Raw genomic sequence first — 19,624 nt, forward strand, 5'->3', positions numbered from 1 at the left:
ATGTATTTATTTTTATTTTTTTTTTTTTTTTTTTGAGATGGAGTCGCACTCTGTCGCCCAGGCTGGAGTGCAGTGGCTGGATCTCAGCTCACTGCAAGCTCCGCCTCCCGGGTTTACGCCATTCTCCTGCCTCAGCCTCCCCAGTAGCTGGGACTATAGGCGCCCGCCACCTCGCCCGGCTAGTTTTTTGTATTTTTTAGTAGAGACGGGTTTTCACTGTTAGCCAGGATGGTCTCGATCGATCGCCTGACCTCGTGATCCGCCCATCTCGGCCTCCCAAAGTGCTGGGATTACAGGCTTGAGCCACCGCGCCCGGCGTATACTTTCCTTCTACAAGTGTTTTAAACCCCCAGTACACTGTTATTATATGTGCGTTAAATAGTTGTGTTTTGAAGAAATTAAATAATGAAGAGAAGTATTTTATATTTAATCCATACATTTACCCTTCCCAACATTCTGCCTTCCTTTATATTGATCCTTGATGCCATCTGATACCATTTTTCTACTGTCTAAAGAGCTCTTTTAGCTTTTCTTGTAATGTAGGTCTGCCAGCAATGAATTCTGAGTTTTTTCCTGTCTGAAAAAGTTTTTATTTTTCCTTACATCTTGAAGAATGGAGAGGGGTGTGTGTGTGTGTGTGTGTGTGTGTGTGAGATGCATATATATATGACCGTATTGACAGGTTTGTTTCTATCAGCACTTTAAGTATAACATCTTTTACTATGCATAGTTTTTTAAGAGAAGCTTGCTGACTTCCTTATCTTTGTTCCTATATGGGTGGCCTATCTTATTTCTCTAACTGCCTTTAAGATTTTCTCTTTATTATTAGATTTCAGCAATTTGTCATGTGCATTTGGTGTGAGCTTATGTATGTGTGTTTGTGTTTATCTTGCTTGAGATTCATTTCCCTTCTTTGATCCATAGACTTTCAGTCTTCTTTGTGCTAAGTTTTCAAGGTTGCTCATATTTTCTTCTGCAGTGTCTAATCCAGCGAACTGTTTACTGAATATAATTTTTTCATCTCTGAAAGTTATATTTAGTTGTTTTTTATGTATCTTCATTTATCTCATTATCTTCATGTTTTAATTTCTAATCTCTAACTTCATCATCTTTGTAATTTCTAAGTCTTTGTATTGTTTTTCTCCTGGTTATATTTTCATGCTTTTTGGCATGTCCAGTAATTTTTATTGGAAATTAGACATTGTGAACATTGCTTTATTGAGTCTGGAGTTTTATTTACTTCCTTTGAAGAGGATTAGGCTTTGTGCTGGCAAGCAGTTAAATTTCTTGTAGAACAGTTTGAAAAGTCCAGGTTTTAAGCTGTTTTAGGGTGTATCTGAAATAGCTTTCACTCCAGTTGAGCCCTATGACAGCATAATCCCTCTCAGGCCTCTGCTAAATGCCCCTAAGTGGTGACTGAGGACTTTCTGCTTCAGCTGGTCAGAACTCAGTTACCTCCCAAGTTTGTGTGGTGTCTGAATTGCTGCCTTACAGTTTTCTGGTCAGAATCAGCTTTGTGGAGTTTAACTCTAGGACAGTCGGCTTTCCATGTCAGCAGGTTCCACGTGCACTGTTTCAACCAACTGCATGTTTCCCAAATATTTCCCATATTTGGGGAAAAAACAATAAAAATAACAATACCACAATTTTAAAAATTCAAAATTTAAAATACACAATAGATTTCTGTTCTGTATAACTGCCTTCCTTTTGGAATTATCTCACAACTTCCAGGTGCTTCATCCTCCCCAGATGCCAATCTCTATCCCCTCAACTCCACTCCACTGGGCTCTCTGTTCCCGACTTTCTGTGCTGATAGTCTAAAAACTGCCTTCAATTAGAAAGCTGTATGTCTTAGTTTATTTTCTGTTGCTTATAGTAGGATACTGGAAACTGGGTAATTTATGAAGAAAAGGAATTTATTTTTTACAGTTATAGAGGCTGTGAAGTCCAAGGTCAGGGAGTACATCTGGTAGTCATCTTGCTGGTGGCAACTCTCTGCAGAGTCCTGAAACTGCACAGGGCATCACATGGTGAGGGGGCTGAGTGCTAGCTCAAGTCTCACTTCTTCTTCTTATAAAGACATCAGCCCCATTCCCATGATAACTCATTAATCTGGTCATTAATGAGTTTGGGCAGAACCCTCATGACCCCGTAACCCCTTGAAGGCCCCACCTCTCAATACTGCCACGTCATGGATTAAATTTCAACACAAGTTTTGGAGGGGACAGCTATTCAAACTAACTGTCCTAGCACTGGGCAGTTGTAGAGATCATCTCATTTGTTTCACTTCTCTTGGTGATCACAGTCCTGCACTGTTTGTCCAGTGTCTGAAATGTATGTTTTATATATTGTGTTCAGTTTGTAGCTGCTTACAGTAGGAGGGTAAGTTTGGTTCAGTTACTTCATCATGACTACAAAAAGTGGTCATTTCCACGCATTTTTAATGTTTTAATTACATAGGTATATATTTGTAGATAATATATAACATTGTTTTACATGTCTTTAACCTTCATATAATTGGCAACTTAAAAAATATATATATATACACACATACATACATGCATACATAAAATTTCAATAGGTTTTTGGGGAACAGGTAGTGTTTGGTTACATGAATAAGTTCTTTAGTGATTATTTCTGAGGTTCTGGTGCACCCATCACCCGAGCAGGGTACACTTTACCCAAAGTATAGTCTTTTATCCCTCACAACTTTCTATTTCCATTTATTTATGTATCTGAGCTTTATTCATGTTGAACTGTTTTGTTCTAGTTTATTTCAAGTGTTATATAATAACTGTATGATAGTATTACATCATGTGACTATATTTCAGTGTATCCATTTTCCAGAAGAGATGGACATTTTGAAATGTTTCTGTTGTTTCATTATTATAGAATGCTGTAGTAAACATTCTTGTGTCTTCCTTGAGGATGGAGACAGATAGATAGATTAAATTAGATAGATAGATAGATGATAGATAGATAGATAGAAAGAATGGATGGGTAGATAGATAGACAGATAGGTAGTCCAGATCTCTCCTTTAAATTTCAGACCTAATTGCCTGCTTAATATCTTCTCTGGATATAGTATCTATCAGTGTTGGTATCAGTGTCTGTCCTCTGCCAGGAAACATGTGGCACATTCAAATTAGGATATTTCAAAGAGGGTTTATTTTCAAAGGGGTTACAGTGTAGCAGAATCTTAAGAAATAAGGCTGTAAGGAGGGCAAGCAGAGAGAGTAACTGGTAACCAGGAAACAGTTATAGAGAAGAGACTGTTTTGAGACGATACCTTCTGTTGAAGGACAAAGCCCAAGGCAACCTCATGAGGAGGGAGCCAGGGAAATAAATGCTTCATCCCACTTTCTTTCATCTTTCTGATCACCTCCCAGGTCTCTCCATTGATGAACTCAAGGGAAGACTGAGAATGAGGTTGCCTATTGATACAGATAAACCTTACGGTGAAGGATGGAGAATGGATCTAGAGGCAAACAATCTAATCTGTCTATTTATCTATTTATTTATTTTTATTTTTATTTTTCTTGAGACGGAGTCTCACTCTGTCACCCAGGCTGGAGTGCAGTGGCTCAATCTTGGCTCATTGCAAGCTCCGCCTCCTGGGTTCACGCCATTCTCCTGCCTCAGCCTCCCGAGTAGCTGGGACTACAGGCTCCCGACACCATGCCCGGCTAATTTTTTGTATTTTTAGTAGAGATGGGTTTCACCGTGTTAGCCAGGATGGTCTCGATCTCCTGACCTCGTGATCCGCCCACCTCGCCTCCCAAAGTGCTGGGATTACAGGCCTGAGCCACCGCGCCCAGCAGTCAATTTAATATCCTGTCAAGAGTTAGAGACTAGCTGAGAGTATAGATTTTATAAATTTAGATAGGGAAAGGACTTTGAAATCATAGGAAGGGTCATGTTAGAAGAGAGAGGAAGGTGTTTTTGTTGTTGTTGTTTTAATTAAAACCTTTGGGGAAAACAGTTTTCATTTTGTTAAGTAGGTTAAAGCACCTGTTATATCAGAAATTTGAGATCCAGATACCAGCAGCCTGAAAATTTAGTATATATTTTAATATGGTAATACTTTATCTGGTATCTGATGGACATCTGATAATTTTCAGCTGATCATCTGAGCAGACACAAACTCAAAAGTAGATTTTTAAAAAATTTTTACTCTCTCTCGGTATATATATATATATGTGTGTGTGTGTGTGTGTGTGTTAAGTGTTTTTTAAACCAAACCTGGTCTACAGAAATTTTTTACAATCTTCAAATGTAGCAATTTCATTTCTAATTTGATACCTATTCCATTTAAAGGAAGGAAGCTCCCCACTCTATATTTTAATTTTTATAAAGTAGGCTGATTTCCTTCCTTGTGCAGCATATGCCATCAAAATAATGGCTTCTTAGATTGCCAGATTTAAAATCCTGGTATTCTTTTATTGCTGTCTTTATTAGTTTGGACAGCATTGGAAACCAGTATAAAGGAGATGGCAAGTGATGGCCTGTGGGACAGAGAGGAACAAATACTGAGAAAGGCTTGGTATTGTGGCCATCTTCAAGAAAATGCTGATAGGACAACAGTCAGTCTTAGGGGAACTGGTGTAGAGAGACCCCATTGATTTAGGAGACAGCGGCCCTCTAAGTGAAAGTCTGAGAAAATTGAGTGAAAGAGCTGATTAATTTATTGCTAAGATAATCTTTAAGCTAATCACAACCACCACCACATTCTGTTTATAATGATGACCTAAAGCCATTAAGGAATGATTGAATAATATTTTGTATACTTTGTTTATTAAATAGGAAAGTAGATAACACATTTTAGATACCTTTTTTTTTTTTTTTTTTTTGGGATGGAGTCTTGCTTTGTTGCCCAGGCTGTAGTGCAGTGGTGCAATCTTGGCTCACTGCAACCTCCGCCTCCCAGGTTCAAGTGATTCTCCCGCCTCAGCCTCCTGAGTAGCTAGGGCTACAGGCGCCTGCCACTATGCCCAGCCAATTTTTGTATTTTTAGTAGAGACGGGATTTCACCACGTTGCCCAGGCTGGTGTCGAACTCCTGACCTCAGGTGATCCACCCTCCTCAGCATCCCAAAGTGCTGGAATTACAGGTATGAGCCACCATACCAGCCATTGTAGATACTTAAAAAATAAAATAAAATAGATGAAAATTGGCAGTTGGTTCTCCTCAAGTAAATTTCTATTACTCTGGAATATGACATTATTAGGTAGCACTTTTGAAAACTTAAGTCTATTTTAGTTGTATTAAAAATACTAGATCTATTCCCTGTTCCTTTTTTGCAAAACTATTTGGATTACCAGAAATAATGGATTTTTTTAGTTTGTGGGTTTTTTTGAGACAGGGTATCCCAGGCTGGAGTGATGTGATCACGACTCACTGCAGACTCCAGCTCCCAGGCTGAAGTTATCCTCCCACCTCAGTCTCCCAAGTAGCTGGGATTACAGGCATGACCACCGCACTTGGCTAATTTTTACATTTTTTGTAAAGGCAAGGTCTCACTGTATTTCCCAGGCTGGTCTCGAACTCCTGGGCTCAAGCCATCCTCCCGCCTTGGTCTTCCAAAGTGTTGGGATTACAGGCATGAGCCACCACTCCCAGCCAGTGTATATTTTGTAAGTACGCTTTATTTCATATACTTGTACAAATTTACTGGTATTTTGCTGATTTGGAAATCACTGGAATTGAAACAGATTTTTTAACTCCAGTGATTATTTTTGTAAAATAAATACTGTGACTTTATAATTAAGTGATTTATTTTCATATTCTCTATAACACAAAGTAACAGTGACTTAATTAAATATATATTCATCATTTGTGGCCACCCAGCATTTTTAAATAGCTTTCTTACATTTTGATAATTTCCTATAGTACAAGTCTTAACTTCCCAGGATAGATGCCAGAAAATTTATATTCTCAAACCCATTCACAGGTAAGGTAGAGGTATATGCGCAGGCATATACTTCTTACTTGATATTGTATGGAAATAACATCAGGTAGCAATCTTGAGTGAGAGGTTTTATTTTTTGGTAAAGCTGGTGGTAGGAGTTTCTGGTTGTTCCAGGTTCTTGGTATCAAAGGTGCCAACTAGTGCTGACTGTCTGGTTTTTCCTGGAGAACCTCCTAAGTGTGGTTGGACTTGTTTTCTGGCTTTTTGTCATCTAAGTTTGGCTCTCTGACTCTTAACAGAGCTTCTATAAGCTCCCTTATAATCCTTAAATAAATTCATTTTCTGCTTCAGCTAGCCAGAGGAGATTCTGTTGTTGGCAGATAAATAAGAAGTTTGACTGATGGACTTGATATGAATGGTTTTTCTGAAATATAATATTATGTGTTATTCATCTTAGAAAATATAAATAAATGTCTTGCTTCCTTTTTTCATGCCACCAATTTGTATACATTGTATTGTTTCCTCAATTAATGGATTATTTTAGATTAAAGGTCCTATTTTTTTTTTTTTTTTTTTTTTTACTAAATTGTAATGTCTTTGAGAGTGAGGTCCATGTTTTCTTACCTCTTTGTGTCATCACACATGGTAAGCATTCAATAAAAGTTTATAAAACTATAATAGTAAAGTTAGGATACTTTAAAACTTAATTTTCTTTTGGAAAGCTAGTGTTTTTGCCAAATTGTGCATGGCTAAAATAACCTTAGGCACAGCTTCTATTAGTATTTCACAGAGTAACATGCAAGCATGCCACAGCCCAGTAAGGAGCAACATCAAAAATGAGAACTGATCCAGAAAAAAAAAATTGAACCAATTTTCTTGTTGATTCAGTATTGTTTATGTACCCTATTTTTAAAAATAGCAAATACTGTTTTTGCAACTATCCTGAGGCAGTCTTTTGGTATTTTCCCAACATTGAAGGGTTAATTTTTTGAGCTGGTATTTTAGAAACATGTACTGCTTTATCTGTCTTTAGTACTGTACTTTTGGACAAAATTTTTAAATGAAAATAATTCTGGAAGGTGGTTTTTTATCTGCCTTACCAGCAAAATGTGATGTACTTCAGCATTTTTAAGATACTATTTTAAATTTTTTAACTATAAGTGTTAAAGTTTTTAAAAAATAGATGATTATATATATTAACTCTAGAGATCTTCAGCAGGCTCCCATTCCCTATTTACTACACTACTGAGGATCAGGAAAGAGACTCCATAGTTGTATTTCTAAAGGTAAAGTGCTCTTCTGCCTTATGCTGGCCTATACCAGCCATGTACTTTTTTGTGCTTCCTCACATCTCTTTAGTATTCATAGTCTGAGGCTAGATTCCATAATCTTCCCCTGAAAGGTACAGTGTATGAGGAACAGCAGCAGTGTGAGTAGCAGCCCTTGATTAACTTCAGATAGTGCGCACAGATGGCAGCATCACGCGTCAACTGTATCATGAATTTTCTTCCTCTTCTAGGAGCAAGCCAATTGGTGCTAACTTTGGCCTACCAGGCAAACTGTGTTTCTGTCTGTTATACTGATCTGCTAGGAAAACCTGGGGGAAGTTATTTCACCCCTCTGTATGCCCTTAATATCCGCAGCAAGTAAATAGTTTGTGAAATTACCTTATCACCAATCTTTATATTGGCCAAAAGTTGCTTTTCACTGCTTTAGGCAAAGCAAGTCCATAAAAGTTTTTTCATCTACTCCAACTTTCCCTTTCATTTTCTTTTCCAAGCACTAGTTGTCACTCTTTCACTTCTGCAGAACATGTAACACTCTTCTCTGTCAGAACAAAATGTATTTCATTGATGTTAGTCATGTATGCATTGCCTTCAGGATTCCCAGATTTTTTTTTTGCTGTCCTTTCCCTACTTGGTGTTGACTCTTCATATCTATTTTATTATTTGGTGCTTCCTAGTTCCTTTAATCTTATTTCCTTTGGATAAAAGCAAGGTATCACATTTAATTTTGAAAATAGAAATCTGCCATAAACAACATTATATTTTACTTGTATGTATAACCAAAAAGGGAGAATTTCCAGACTTACAGTCTGAGATGTTTTCTAACTAATAAGTGATTTTATAGCGAGCTCATAGAATTAATTATGACAAGATTAACCAAAATCAGTTTTCTCTACCAAGAATAGTAATAAACTCAGTTTCTGATGATTGATTCTAAGATACAGTATCCTATTACAAACTTTTAAACAAACTGTGAATTAAATTTTATGGGAAATAACTTGAAAACTTTGTCTATTGTTAACAACAGTATATTGAAGAAAAATATTCTACCCAGAAAAATATTCTATCCTTCTCAGTACATAAAGTGTAGAGAAACTGAATTTCATGGTAAAGTACACAGTATCTATAAATTTAACATAAACATGACTAAGTCATCTGACTGATTTTTTTTTTTAGCTTTTGAAAACTCGATTTAAGACTTTTTTTATTTTACAGACTCTCTAGTTTAAAAGTCGCAGTGTATCTTTAAGGCTACTAAAAGGCATCAGTCTTACTCAACTCAACTTCAAGCCCATGACTCAGAATCAGCTACCTTTAACTTTTAGCTATTCCTTCTGGTAATCATATTCACATTTTTAAATAAATACTATGTTGCTGTTTCTTGATTTTTCCATTTGGCATTATCTATAGCTATTTATCTGTGGAATTCTTTTACACCTGCTTCCACTGATGGGGAAGCTCTATTCCTCTTCTTAATTTCGTTCTCTTCTGCCTTGTCCATCTCATATGTTATTGTTGATTAATAATTTAGCTTTGTGTCATTTTTTATCCCCTAAACTAAACATTACTGTTTTTATAATATAATTTTTATTCATATTTACCCATGATTAACAGTTTGTTTGTTCCCAATTCTTCTCACATTTTCGAACTTCTTTCTGTAATCATCTCTTTTCTTCTACATATATACTGTAGAAGTATTTTTTCTGTATATTTCAATTTGGATAGTTTCTATTGCTGTCTTCAAGTTCACTAATCTTTTCTTCTGCCATGTCTAATCGGTCATAAATCGCATTCTGTGTATTTTCATCTCAGACATTGCAGTTTTTATCTCCAAAAGTTTAGTTTGGGTCTTTTTTATATCTTTCATATCTCTACTTAAGTTTTTAACCAAATGGAATATAGTTTCAATAACTACTTTAATGACCTTATTGCTAATTCTTTTTTCTTTTTCTTTTTTTTTTGAGATGGAGTTTCACTCTTGTTGTCCGGGCTGGAGCTCAATGGTGCGAGCTTGGCTCACTGCAACCTCCACCTCCCGGGTTCAGGCGATTCTCCTGCTTCAGCCTCCCAAGTAGTTGGGATTACAGGCATGCACCACCACACCCAGCTAATTTTGTATTTTTTTTAGTAGAGACAGGTTTTTACCATGTTGGTCAGGTTAGTCTCAAACTCCTCACCTCAAGTGATCCACCCACCTCAGCCTCCTAAAGTGCTGGGATTACAGGCGTGAGCCACCATACCCGGCCCTTATTGCTAATTCTAATATGTGTATCATTTCTGGGTCAGTTTTGGTTGATTTTTCTCATCATGGGTCATTTTTCTGCATTGTTGTATGCCTGGTAGCCTTGGTTTGAATGCCAAACATTGTAAATTTTACCTTGGTGAGCACTGGATATTTTTACATCTCTATAAATCTTGAGCTTTTTCCTGGAATGCAGTTAAGTTAGTTGGAAACAACTTTATTATTCTGACCTTTTATGATTTGTTAGTTGGATCCTGAGCACTAGTCCATGTCTAATTATTCTCTACTACCAAGGTAAGACCTTCCTGAGTATTCTACCCAATATTCCATGAATTATGAGTCTAGTTTTCTAGCGTGGCTAGTGGGAATGGGTGCTATGTTCTCTAATATTTTGTAAGTTTGTCCCTGTACTAATCAGTGCTCTGAATACTCCCGGGAGATCCTCTGCACATCTGTAGCATTCTCTCTCTATGCAACTGTCTACTCATTGGTACTGTGCAGGTACTATGTCCTGCAGACTCTAGTTGCCTTGGTCTGTCTGGACTCTTGGCTTCTTCTCAATTAAGGGAGTCCACTGGGCTTTGCCTGGGTACCCTCTGTCTGCATCATGATCTGGATACTCATTCAAGGCAGTAAACTGGAACAATGTTTGGACTAACCTTATCTCTTTCTCATGTGTCATGGATCACTATCCTTTGCTTGAAAACCATTATTTCATGTATTAGGATTTTTTTGTTGGTTCAAATGAAAGTATAAATTTGATTCTTCGTCACTTCATTTTGGATGGAAGCAGAAGACACTACATGAAAGTTTTCATTTCAGTCTAACTGAAAATGGCTTTAACTTACTTTGATCTATGAATGATAGTTTAGCTGGTTATGCAGCTCTAGTTTGACAGTTATATTAATTCAGCACTTTAAAGATACTGTTCTGTCATTTCTGGTTTATTTTGTTGCTATTAATAGATCTCTCAGTCTGTCATTCCTGTATATGTACTCTGTCCTTTTTTCTGCGTCTTGTAAGAATTTTTTTTTTTGTCTTTGATGTTTTATCATTGTTTTATCCCGTGCCCAAATGTGGCTTACTTTCTTCATTTATTTTTTGGAGCTTTCTGAAATGAAGATTTGTGCCCATTAATTCTGGAAAATTCTCAGCCATTATGTCTTCAACTATCACCATCACCATTACCTTCCTACCTCTCTATTCTTATTTTCTGGAGCTCCAATTTGTTTTTTGTCCCTTGCTTTTGATTTGTTTTGGTTTTTTTGAGACAACGTCTTGCTCTTTTGCCCAGGCTAGAGTGCCATGGCATGAACACAGCTCGCTGCAACTTTGACTTCCTGGGCTCAAGTGATCTTCCCACCTCACCCTCCCAAGTAGCTCGGACTACAGGCCTGTGCCACCATAACAGGCTCTTTTTTTTCTTTTCTTTTTTTTTTTTTTAAAGAGTTGGGATCTCACCGTGTTGCCTAGGCTGATCTTGAAGTCCTGGGCTTAAGCTATCCTCCCACCTCGGCCTCCCAAAATGCTGGGATTACAGGTGTGAGCCACCACACCCAGCCCAGTCAATTTGTTGTATGTTAGATATTGATTTGTGCTTCTTTAGTCTGTCTCTTCCTTTTTAGTTTAATCATTTTTCTCCCAGCTTATCTGCTATTATTGTAATGTATTTTATTTTATATTAGCATTAGTATTATTTTTTGAGATGGAGTCTCACTCTGTCGCCCAGGCTGGAGTGCAGTGGTGCAATCTCAGCTTACTGCAGGCTCTGCCTCCCAGGTTCAAGCAATTCTCCTGCCTTGCTGAGATTGCAGGCGTGCACCACCACGCCCAGCTGATTTTTGTATTTCTAGTAGAGACAGGGTTTCACCTTGTTGACCAGACTGGTCTTGAATTGCTGACTTCAGATCTGCCTGCCTTGGCCTCCCAAAGTGCTGGGATTACAGGCGCAAACCACAGAGCCCAGCTGTTGTTGTCATGTATTTTAATTCTATCTTGTCTTCTTTTTAAACTCCATAGAACATTTTAATCATTTATGCCATATCTATGTAAATTAACCTATGTATTACCACTTTTTTTCCCCCCTATCTTTGTGCTTCGATTAGGAATCACTATTCTTCCACTGGAAGCATATTCTTTAGAATTTCCTTTAGATTGTGTTTTTTAGTCACAAATATCACATTTTTTTGTTCTGAAAATATCTTTTTTTCTATATTTTTGAAAGATATTTTTATTCAATAGCAATTTTTGTTGGCACTTATTTTCTGAGTATATTAAAGATACTCCATTGTGTGCTGGCTTCTGTTATTGCTGTTGAAGAGTGTCTTAGTCCATTTTGCATTGCTGTGAAGGAATACCTGAGGCTGAGTAATTTATAAAGAAAAGAGGGTTATTTGGCTCGTGGTTCTGTAGGTTGTATAGGAAGCATGGAGCCAGCATCTGCATCAGGAGAGTGCCTCAGACTGCTTCTACTCCTAGCAAAAGGTGAAGGTGAGCCAACATACCACATGGTGAGAAAGGGAACAAGAGAGAGGAGGAAGGTGTCAGGCCCATTTTAACAATTATTTCTCGTGAGAAATAGTGGAGTGAGAACTCACTCACTGCAGTGAGAATGGCACTAAGCTATTCATGAGGAATCCACCCCCATAACCCAAACACCTCTTACTAGGCCCTGCTTTCAGCGTTGGAAATCAAATTTCAGCATGAGAATTGGAGGGTGCAAATATCCAAACTATATCAAGGAGTTAGCTGTAAATCTGTTTTTATTTTAATTTCTGTATTTTTCATTACTAGAAGTTCTTTTTAATTCATTTTCAAAACTGCTTTGTCATTTTGTATAATCTCCTTCTCTTTGCTCATGTTTTCAGTTTCTTTTCACTGAACATTGTATTCCTTGTGTCCTGTAATTCTTACATCTATTATCTTGGGGCCAGATTCTTTCTTCCTATCCCTCCTAGTATCTTAATTCCTTTTATGTTTTATCTTTGACTGTGAACTCATTTCTTATCTATACACTATAGCAGTAGGAGTTCCTTAAAGTCTGGGCTTAAGGTGCATTCCCTTAGAGATTTGATTTTTTTGTTGTTGTTCGTGTACCTGACAGCAATATTGGCATGAAACCACATTAAACTCATTTCTTAGTGTGATGTTTTTCTGAGCACTCAGGAAATGTGAAATTGGGCAATAAATCTGTATGAGTCAGCTTATAGTTACAAATTCTTTAGATTTTATTTTTTTACCACTCCTGTTGTGAAGACAAAAAAATTTTCTTGCAGTCCTCTAGTTGAGGATTGGGGGAAGGGACTTTTTTCTAGTATGCCCCTCTACTGAGTGTGTGTGCTTTTGGAGTCCCAGCTCTGTACAGAGGAAGCCAAATTCTACCTGCCACTACCATCCTCATTTAGTAAAAAATAAAATTCCATAAAACTCTAAGCACATTTGAAAAAAGTTGAATTTTATTAAGAATATTTAATATTTTTTAGGTACTCAAATGTAATATATATAAATACCAAATCACTAATGACAGTTGTAGTATGACATTTCAACCAAAAATATAAAAGTAGGCTGTTCTATGAAAGAGCAAGTTGTGATATTTGCCAAAGTAGTGTTCTTACTATTTATATATTATCTTACTGGATTGCAATCTGATTTGTAGAAAAATAGCCAATGTCAGACATTGATTTGTTCCCATTTTTGGCTCTTATAAATAATACTGCTAAGAACATTTCTATACAAGTTTTCATGTGGACAAGTGTTTTTATTTCTCTTGGATATATACGCAGGAGTAGAATTGCTAGATCACATGGTAACGTTTTCAAAAGCAATTATACTACCTACAGCGTATGAGGTTTCTAGTTTCTTCACTTTTTCACCAATACTTGTTACTATCTGTCTTTTGTATAATAACCATCCACGTAAGTTTGGAGTAGTATCTCATTCTGGTTTTGATTTGCATTTATCTAATTGATAATGAGGTTGAGCATCTTTTCATGTGCTTTTGTTGTTCATTTTGCTGTTCACATCTTTAAAGAAATATCTATTCTTATTCAAGTTTCTTTCTCCTTTTTTTTTTTCTTTTTCTTTTTTTTGAAATGGAGCTTCGCTCTTGTTGCCCAGGCTGGAGTACAATGGTGCGATCTCGGCTCACTGTAACTGCTGCCTCCCAGGTTCAAGCGATTCTCCTACCTCAGCCGCCCTAGTAGCTGGGATTATAGGCATGCGCCACCATGCCCAACTAATTTTTGTGTTTTTAGTCAAGAAGGGGTTTCACCATGTTGGCCAGGCTGGTGTCAAAATTCCTGACCTCAGGTGATCCACCTGCCTCGGCCTCCCGAAATGCTGGGATTACAGGCGTGAGCCACTGCACCCAACCTGTCCATTTTTTAACTGGACTATTTGTCCTTTTATTATTGAGTTGTAAGTGGTCATTATATGTTCTATATACAAGTCTCCTATTAAGTATATAATTTACAAAAACATCCTCCCATTCTGTGAGTTGTCTTTACTTTCTTGATGATGTCTTTTAAAAGCACAAAATTTTCTAGTTTTGATGATACCCAGTTTATCTATTTTTCTCTTGTTGCTTATTTTTTGGGTGTCAGATCTAAGAAACCATTGCCTAATCTAAGGTCGCGAAGACTTAAATGCCTATCTTTGCATCTAATTTAATTTTTTTTGAATTAAAAAGTTTTTATAGTAGTGCTAATAAAGAAAATCTTAAGGGAGAAAAAAGCACTCATATTCTCATTAACCTAGAAATTATTTACTTTTGCAATACTGTCACCTCCCTGCTCAGTATATACTTATTTTCATTATGACTATTAAGGACTATGTTGTATTCTGACATTTTCTGTATTTATACATGATATTAATAATTTTAATTTTTAAGGCTACATAATATTTCAAGTTTATTTCCCAATTTTAAAACAATTTTTGCATAGTTTTGTTTTGCTTATATGATAAAACTCCAGTTAACATTGGTGAGTACATAACTTTTTGCTTCTGTGTGACTTATTTTCTTAGTATAATTTTCTAGGAATGTAATTACGGGGTCAAAGGATGTAAATATCTTTACAGCTCTTATATGAAGTCATATTACTTCTAGAAATTGTAATCAAATTCTGTGCTTTCATTTAGTAAATGTAATTGATATTATAAATTGAAGAATTTACCTTGAGGATAATTATGTCAGGAATCCTCCATCAAATTCAGAGTGAAGTGATATGTGTATTTCTTCATCTGAAAAAAGCAAAATGGTACTTTTATGAGACACTTTGTACTGATATTTAAAACTAGGACAGGCTGGGCATGGTGGCTCGTGCCTGTAAATCTCAACACTTTGGGAGGCCAAGGCAGGTGGATCACCTGAGTTTGAGACCAGCCTGGCTGGCCAACGTGGTGAGACTCCATCTCTACTAAAAAATACAAAATGTTAGCTGGGCATGGTGGCAGGTGACTGCTACTTGGGAGGCTGAAGCAGGAGAATTGCTTGAACCTGCGAGGCAGAGGTTGCTGTGAGCTGAGATTGTACCACTGCACTCCAACCTGGGCGACAGAGCGAGACTCAAATAAATAAATAAATAAATAAAACTAGGACAGTTAGTTGCCTTTTTGACTAAAGATAAATATACTTAAAATTTATCATTTTATGGTACCCTCTAAATAATAATAGTATAATTTGTTAAATTTCTTTAGGCTTCGGGAGCAGGAAAGAAAAGAAGCAGAAGAAGCTAGTCAAAAGGAAATAGAAGAATGGGAAAGAAAACTTCTAGCTCAAGCAGCTCCAACTTGTATGGAGACCATGTGGGAAATTCCAGCTATTGGGCATTTCCTTTGTTTAGCTCAACAAATTCTAAATTTGCCAGAAATAGTCTTTTACGAATTGGAACGTTGTCTTCTGATGCCTCAGTGTAATGTTTTCCTATCTAAAATAATGACTTCTCTATTAAGTCCTCCCCATCGCAGACCTACCTTACATCGAAGACCTACTTTGCCTTACAGGACCTGGGAAGCAGCACTGAGGCAGAAAGTACAACAGTGGTACACTGCTGTAGGGCAGACTGAAAATCCTGATAACTGTGCTGAAAAACTGGGGTTGTGTCCTCAGTTTTTTAAAGTTCTTGGAGAAGTCAGTCCATTAGAAGAAAAACCTTTTCACGAACTACCTTTTTACCAAAAAGTATGGCTACTTAAGGGTCTTTGTGACTTTGTGTATGAAACACAAAAAGAAGTTCAAGATGCTGTACTTGGACAGCCTATCCATGAATGCAGAGAAGTTATTCTTGGTTATGATTATTTGGAGAATGCTTATGTACATTTTCCACAGTTCTGTGGTGCAGACGTACGGATTTATAAACAGAGACCCTTTCAGGCCCCAGAATTTCCAATTCCACCCATTAAAATACAAAGAGTACCTCGGATTAAATTGGAGAAATTGAAGTGTGACTATGTTAGTACAAGTAATGGAGAACATAGATGTAGTAGAGACAGCATGCCCTCTGCCTTCAAGAAAGAGCAGGAAAATAATTTTGATCCAGCTTGCTGCCCTACTAAAATGATCTTGGATAATCATGACATCTCTGTTGAAATGGAAGTAAAATCCAACTATGAAATTAGAATTCGCAGGCCTTGTGAAATTAAAAAAACTGATTGTTGTAAAGAAAACTTAGAGAAACCAGGGAGTCCAGGGGAAGTTACTGGCTTTGGAGAGCCTCTCAGTCCAGGTGAAATAAGGTTTATAGAAAATCAGGAAAAATATGGTGAAGCTTCCAGAATAAAGATTGAACCCAGTCCATTAAAAGAAAATACTCTAAAATCTTGCCAAATACATGTAAATGGAAGTCACAGTGATCATCCAGAAATTAACTGCCACAGAGTTGTAAGGGATATTCTGTTAGAGCAGTCACTACAGAGCCACAAGAAACTCAAACTAACTAAAATGAGGGCAAAAAAGAAGAAAAAGAAAAAAAAGAAATTGAAAGATGTTTTGAATGAAAACTTACAGAGAAAGCGTGAAGGTCTTCATTCTCTTGCATTCAAGTCTTACAAACCTGAGATCCAGAATAAGTTATTGATCATCAAAAAAAAAGCAAAACACAAGAAGCACAAATCTGGTAAGCTAACACAAATGGATGGGAGTTATGTTTAAGTATAATTCAAATTGTTTTTTCAATTATTCATCATGGGTGCTTTGATTGAGAGACTGAAATGCACATGTATGCATGCGTGTATACTTGAGGGTCAAATTTTATTTTATATTCCATGAGTTTAAAAGGCAGAGTACATGTCGTTTTATATACTTACAACAAAAAAAGTACTGATGCAGTAAGTTTGAATTTAATTTTCAGTTGAGCATGTTTGGGCATTATGTTTTTACCTTTCTCTGAACCACTTTCTTTCCCATCACTATGCAATGGTTCCCACCCCAGGTGTAGGGCAGTACGGTGTAGTAGGAAAAGCACTGATTTCAGGAGGTAACATTCCCAGGACTAAAGTTCATAGCAACTAGCTACTTAAACCAAGGGTGGTCAGATTATCTTCCTGAGTCTGTTTTTTCTCACATCATACATTTTTCAGAACTCTGTTTTCAGTATATATTTTTATATCAAGAAAATATGTGGAATATAAGAAAATTACATGCCACTGCACTCCAGCCTGGTCAACAGAGCGAGACTCCGTCTCAAAAAAAAAGAAAAAAAGTTAGTCTCTAAAATATTAAATAATATTTTAAAATTAGAACTACTTCCCAACTCAAGTATATAATATATTAATGTAATTGTAACCCAAAATCCTTTATTGTTTATTACACTGCTATTCATGTGTTCAAAGGCAATAAAGTGGTTTATAAAATAGACACTGCTGTAGATCAGAGAGAAAATTGGAGGGAGTTTTGTATCCAGTTCTAGAAAAATGAATGGAAACACTTGGAAGGCAAATTTATACATTGTATTCAGCAAGTACTCTAAGCCTTAGTTGAGGAGAGAAGACTTACATGCCTGAAATAGAAGAAAAGAATACACTTGTTTGTATACTTACTTTATTCTCAGAGCAAATTTTAGAAAGTCAGGTCTTAAGTGACAAAAATGTTTGGATCTGGTAGATCCAGTTTTGTCTGCTTACCTAGTTAATACTGGGTAAACATCGGCTAATTCCCTTTTTTCCTCAGTTACTGAATTCCTTGTTGATATAACAATGTTACATAAAATGTTATAATAACAATTAAACATTTGTTTTATGTAGTTTTCAGTCCACTTGTCTATCTGAAGCTTTGCCCTGTTCTTCTTTATTAGGTGTGAGACATCCTGGCCTTTCATAATCAGTTTGGGGCATACCTTAGTCCAGTCTTTACTTTCTCACTCTTTTTAAAAGTGAGCTCCATCATCATAGGTTTGGAAAATACTCCTCTTAAAGATTCACATTGTGCTTTAGTAGAGGTTCACAATTCATTTTGCAAAACTGATAATAGATTTGTTTTGAAATTTAGAACTCTTCAGATATTAGAACGGTGTTATGGTGTATATAATGTTTAAGTTATCCCCATTGGGGCTTAGGTTAAGGAATATCCCCAGTGGGAATTACTCCTGTAATCAAACATATAATCTCTACAGAGAAATGTATGAATTAGACTAAATAAAACAAAGACTAGAAAACCTTAAGTTCAAGTCAGGTTTTGTTACCATATAAATTATATTTGAGACTTTTAGTTTTCAAAACCTTTTGAACTTCTAATTTGTTAAGTTATTCTGGGCCTGTTTATTAAAGACTCTGGAAAGTCTTGAAGAAAAGAAAACTGCTTGATTTTGTTTAACGTATTTTTTTCAAATTTATTTTAACACTGCTTTTTTTCAAGTAATAGTTACCAATAACCTGTGTATTCTGTAGAATACACTCCGGGATAAGCTGTGTCATTTATGACTGATGTATGAACCTACATGCAATCAATCTGGTCTGTTTTATGTTGCGTAATACAGGATTTAATTTTTGGTGGTATCTCCAAATTTAGTAAGCCTTATTGTATTGGCAGGTGATTTTTAGTAGAAGGCACAAAGACAATTTGGTTGAAAATGACTTGATAATTTTAGCACAGTTTGAGGCAGTTTGGGTAACATTTAAGCATTTTAATCTACTTTTCAAAATTGGGATTTCCTTCCTCCTTTTTAAATTTTGAATTCATTTTTACTCATTTAGGTCTGTTCCTTACTATTGGAAACATTATGGAATAAATAGAAGACAATGGAAACAATATAATGTCCATTATCTCATGCTTGATCTTATGTTTTTATTCAATCATAGAATAAGAAAAATATGAACTGGCAATTAGAAATTTTTCCTTGATGACCTGTTTTCAAAATATAAATGTTTCTGAAAACTTTGTCATTTAAGCAAGACAAGCAAGATTAGCTGTGCATAAATTAAAAATAACTAAGAGTAAAAAAAGCCCAGAGCAAAAAAATTTAGATCATTTGGTTTTCTTTCATTGTTTTTTCTTATTATAAAAGCAATCCATTTTTTTTAAAGAATATAGAGACAAGCAAAAAGAATAGCCCTTTCCCTTTCCTCATTACCTAGTAAATGTTTATTCTTTTATCACTTCCTTAAGGAAGCCTCCCGTTATCTTTTGACTTGTTAAAATTTTCCCTGTTATTCATGCTTATAGCACCAGACACTTCTCCTTCATAATACTTACTATAGTTGCCTTTACTTCTGGGTTATTTTGATGATTGTCTCCTCTTTATTCTGTAACATTCTTAGGGACAGAAGGATTATTTCTGGTTTTGCATCCCTGGCACTTTAGCAGATTGGTTGATGCATTGTGTGGGAATATACTGAATAAATAAATGAACACATGTAATATGGTTCACCTAGATGTAACTAAAACTAACTGCTTATTATTAACTACTTATTATTTCAACACTTTTTCAAAGACTATATTTGTTTAAATAGGATTATACTATACATACCATTTTAACAATCTGCTTTTTTCCCCTACCTATCAGTATACCACGAACATCTTTGTGCAATAAATAGGTCCCTGCATCATCATTTTAAATGGCTGTGTAGGATTCTGTTGTGTGTATTTTGCAGTTAATTTAACCAATCTCCTTATTGGACATTTTGGTTGTTTTCAATAATGTACTGTTATTATAGATTGTATAGAGCAAGTAGAGTTGGCTAAAATGAATTAGAAAT

At 36.1% G+C, this 19,624-nt stretch overlaps 1 protein-coding gene across 1 annotated transcript in view; it reads left to right on the plus strand.

The window, feature by feature from the left end:
• Positions 1–19,624, plus strand: part of KIAA2026 (KIAA2026 ortholog) — an 88,524-nt gene that overhangs the window by 25,911 nt on the left and 42,989 nt on the right. Inside the window, exon 3 of the mRNA XM_025359382.1 lies at positions 15,131–16,548. Coding sequence (XP_025215167.1) covers positions 15,131–16,548 — 1,418 coding nt within the window. The remainder of the gene's footprint in view (positions 1–15,130; positions 16,549–19,624) is intronic.

The sequence above is a fragment of the Theropithecus gelada genome, chromosome 15, assembly GCF_003255815.1.
Source record: "Theropithecus gelada isolate Dixy chromosome 15, Tgel_1.0, whole genome shotgun sequence".
Taxonomy (NCBI): domain Eukaryota; kingdom Metazoa; phylum Chordata; class Mammalia; order Primates; family Cercopithecidae; genus Theropithecus; species Theropithecus gelada.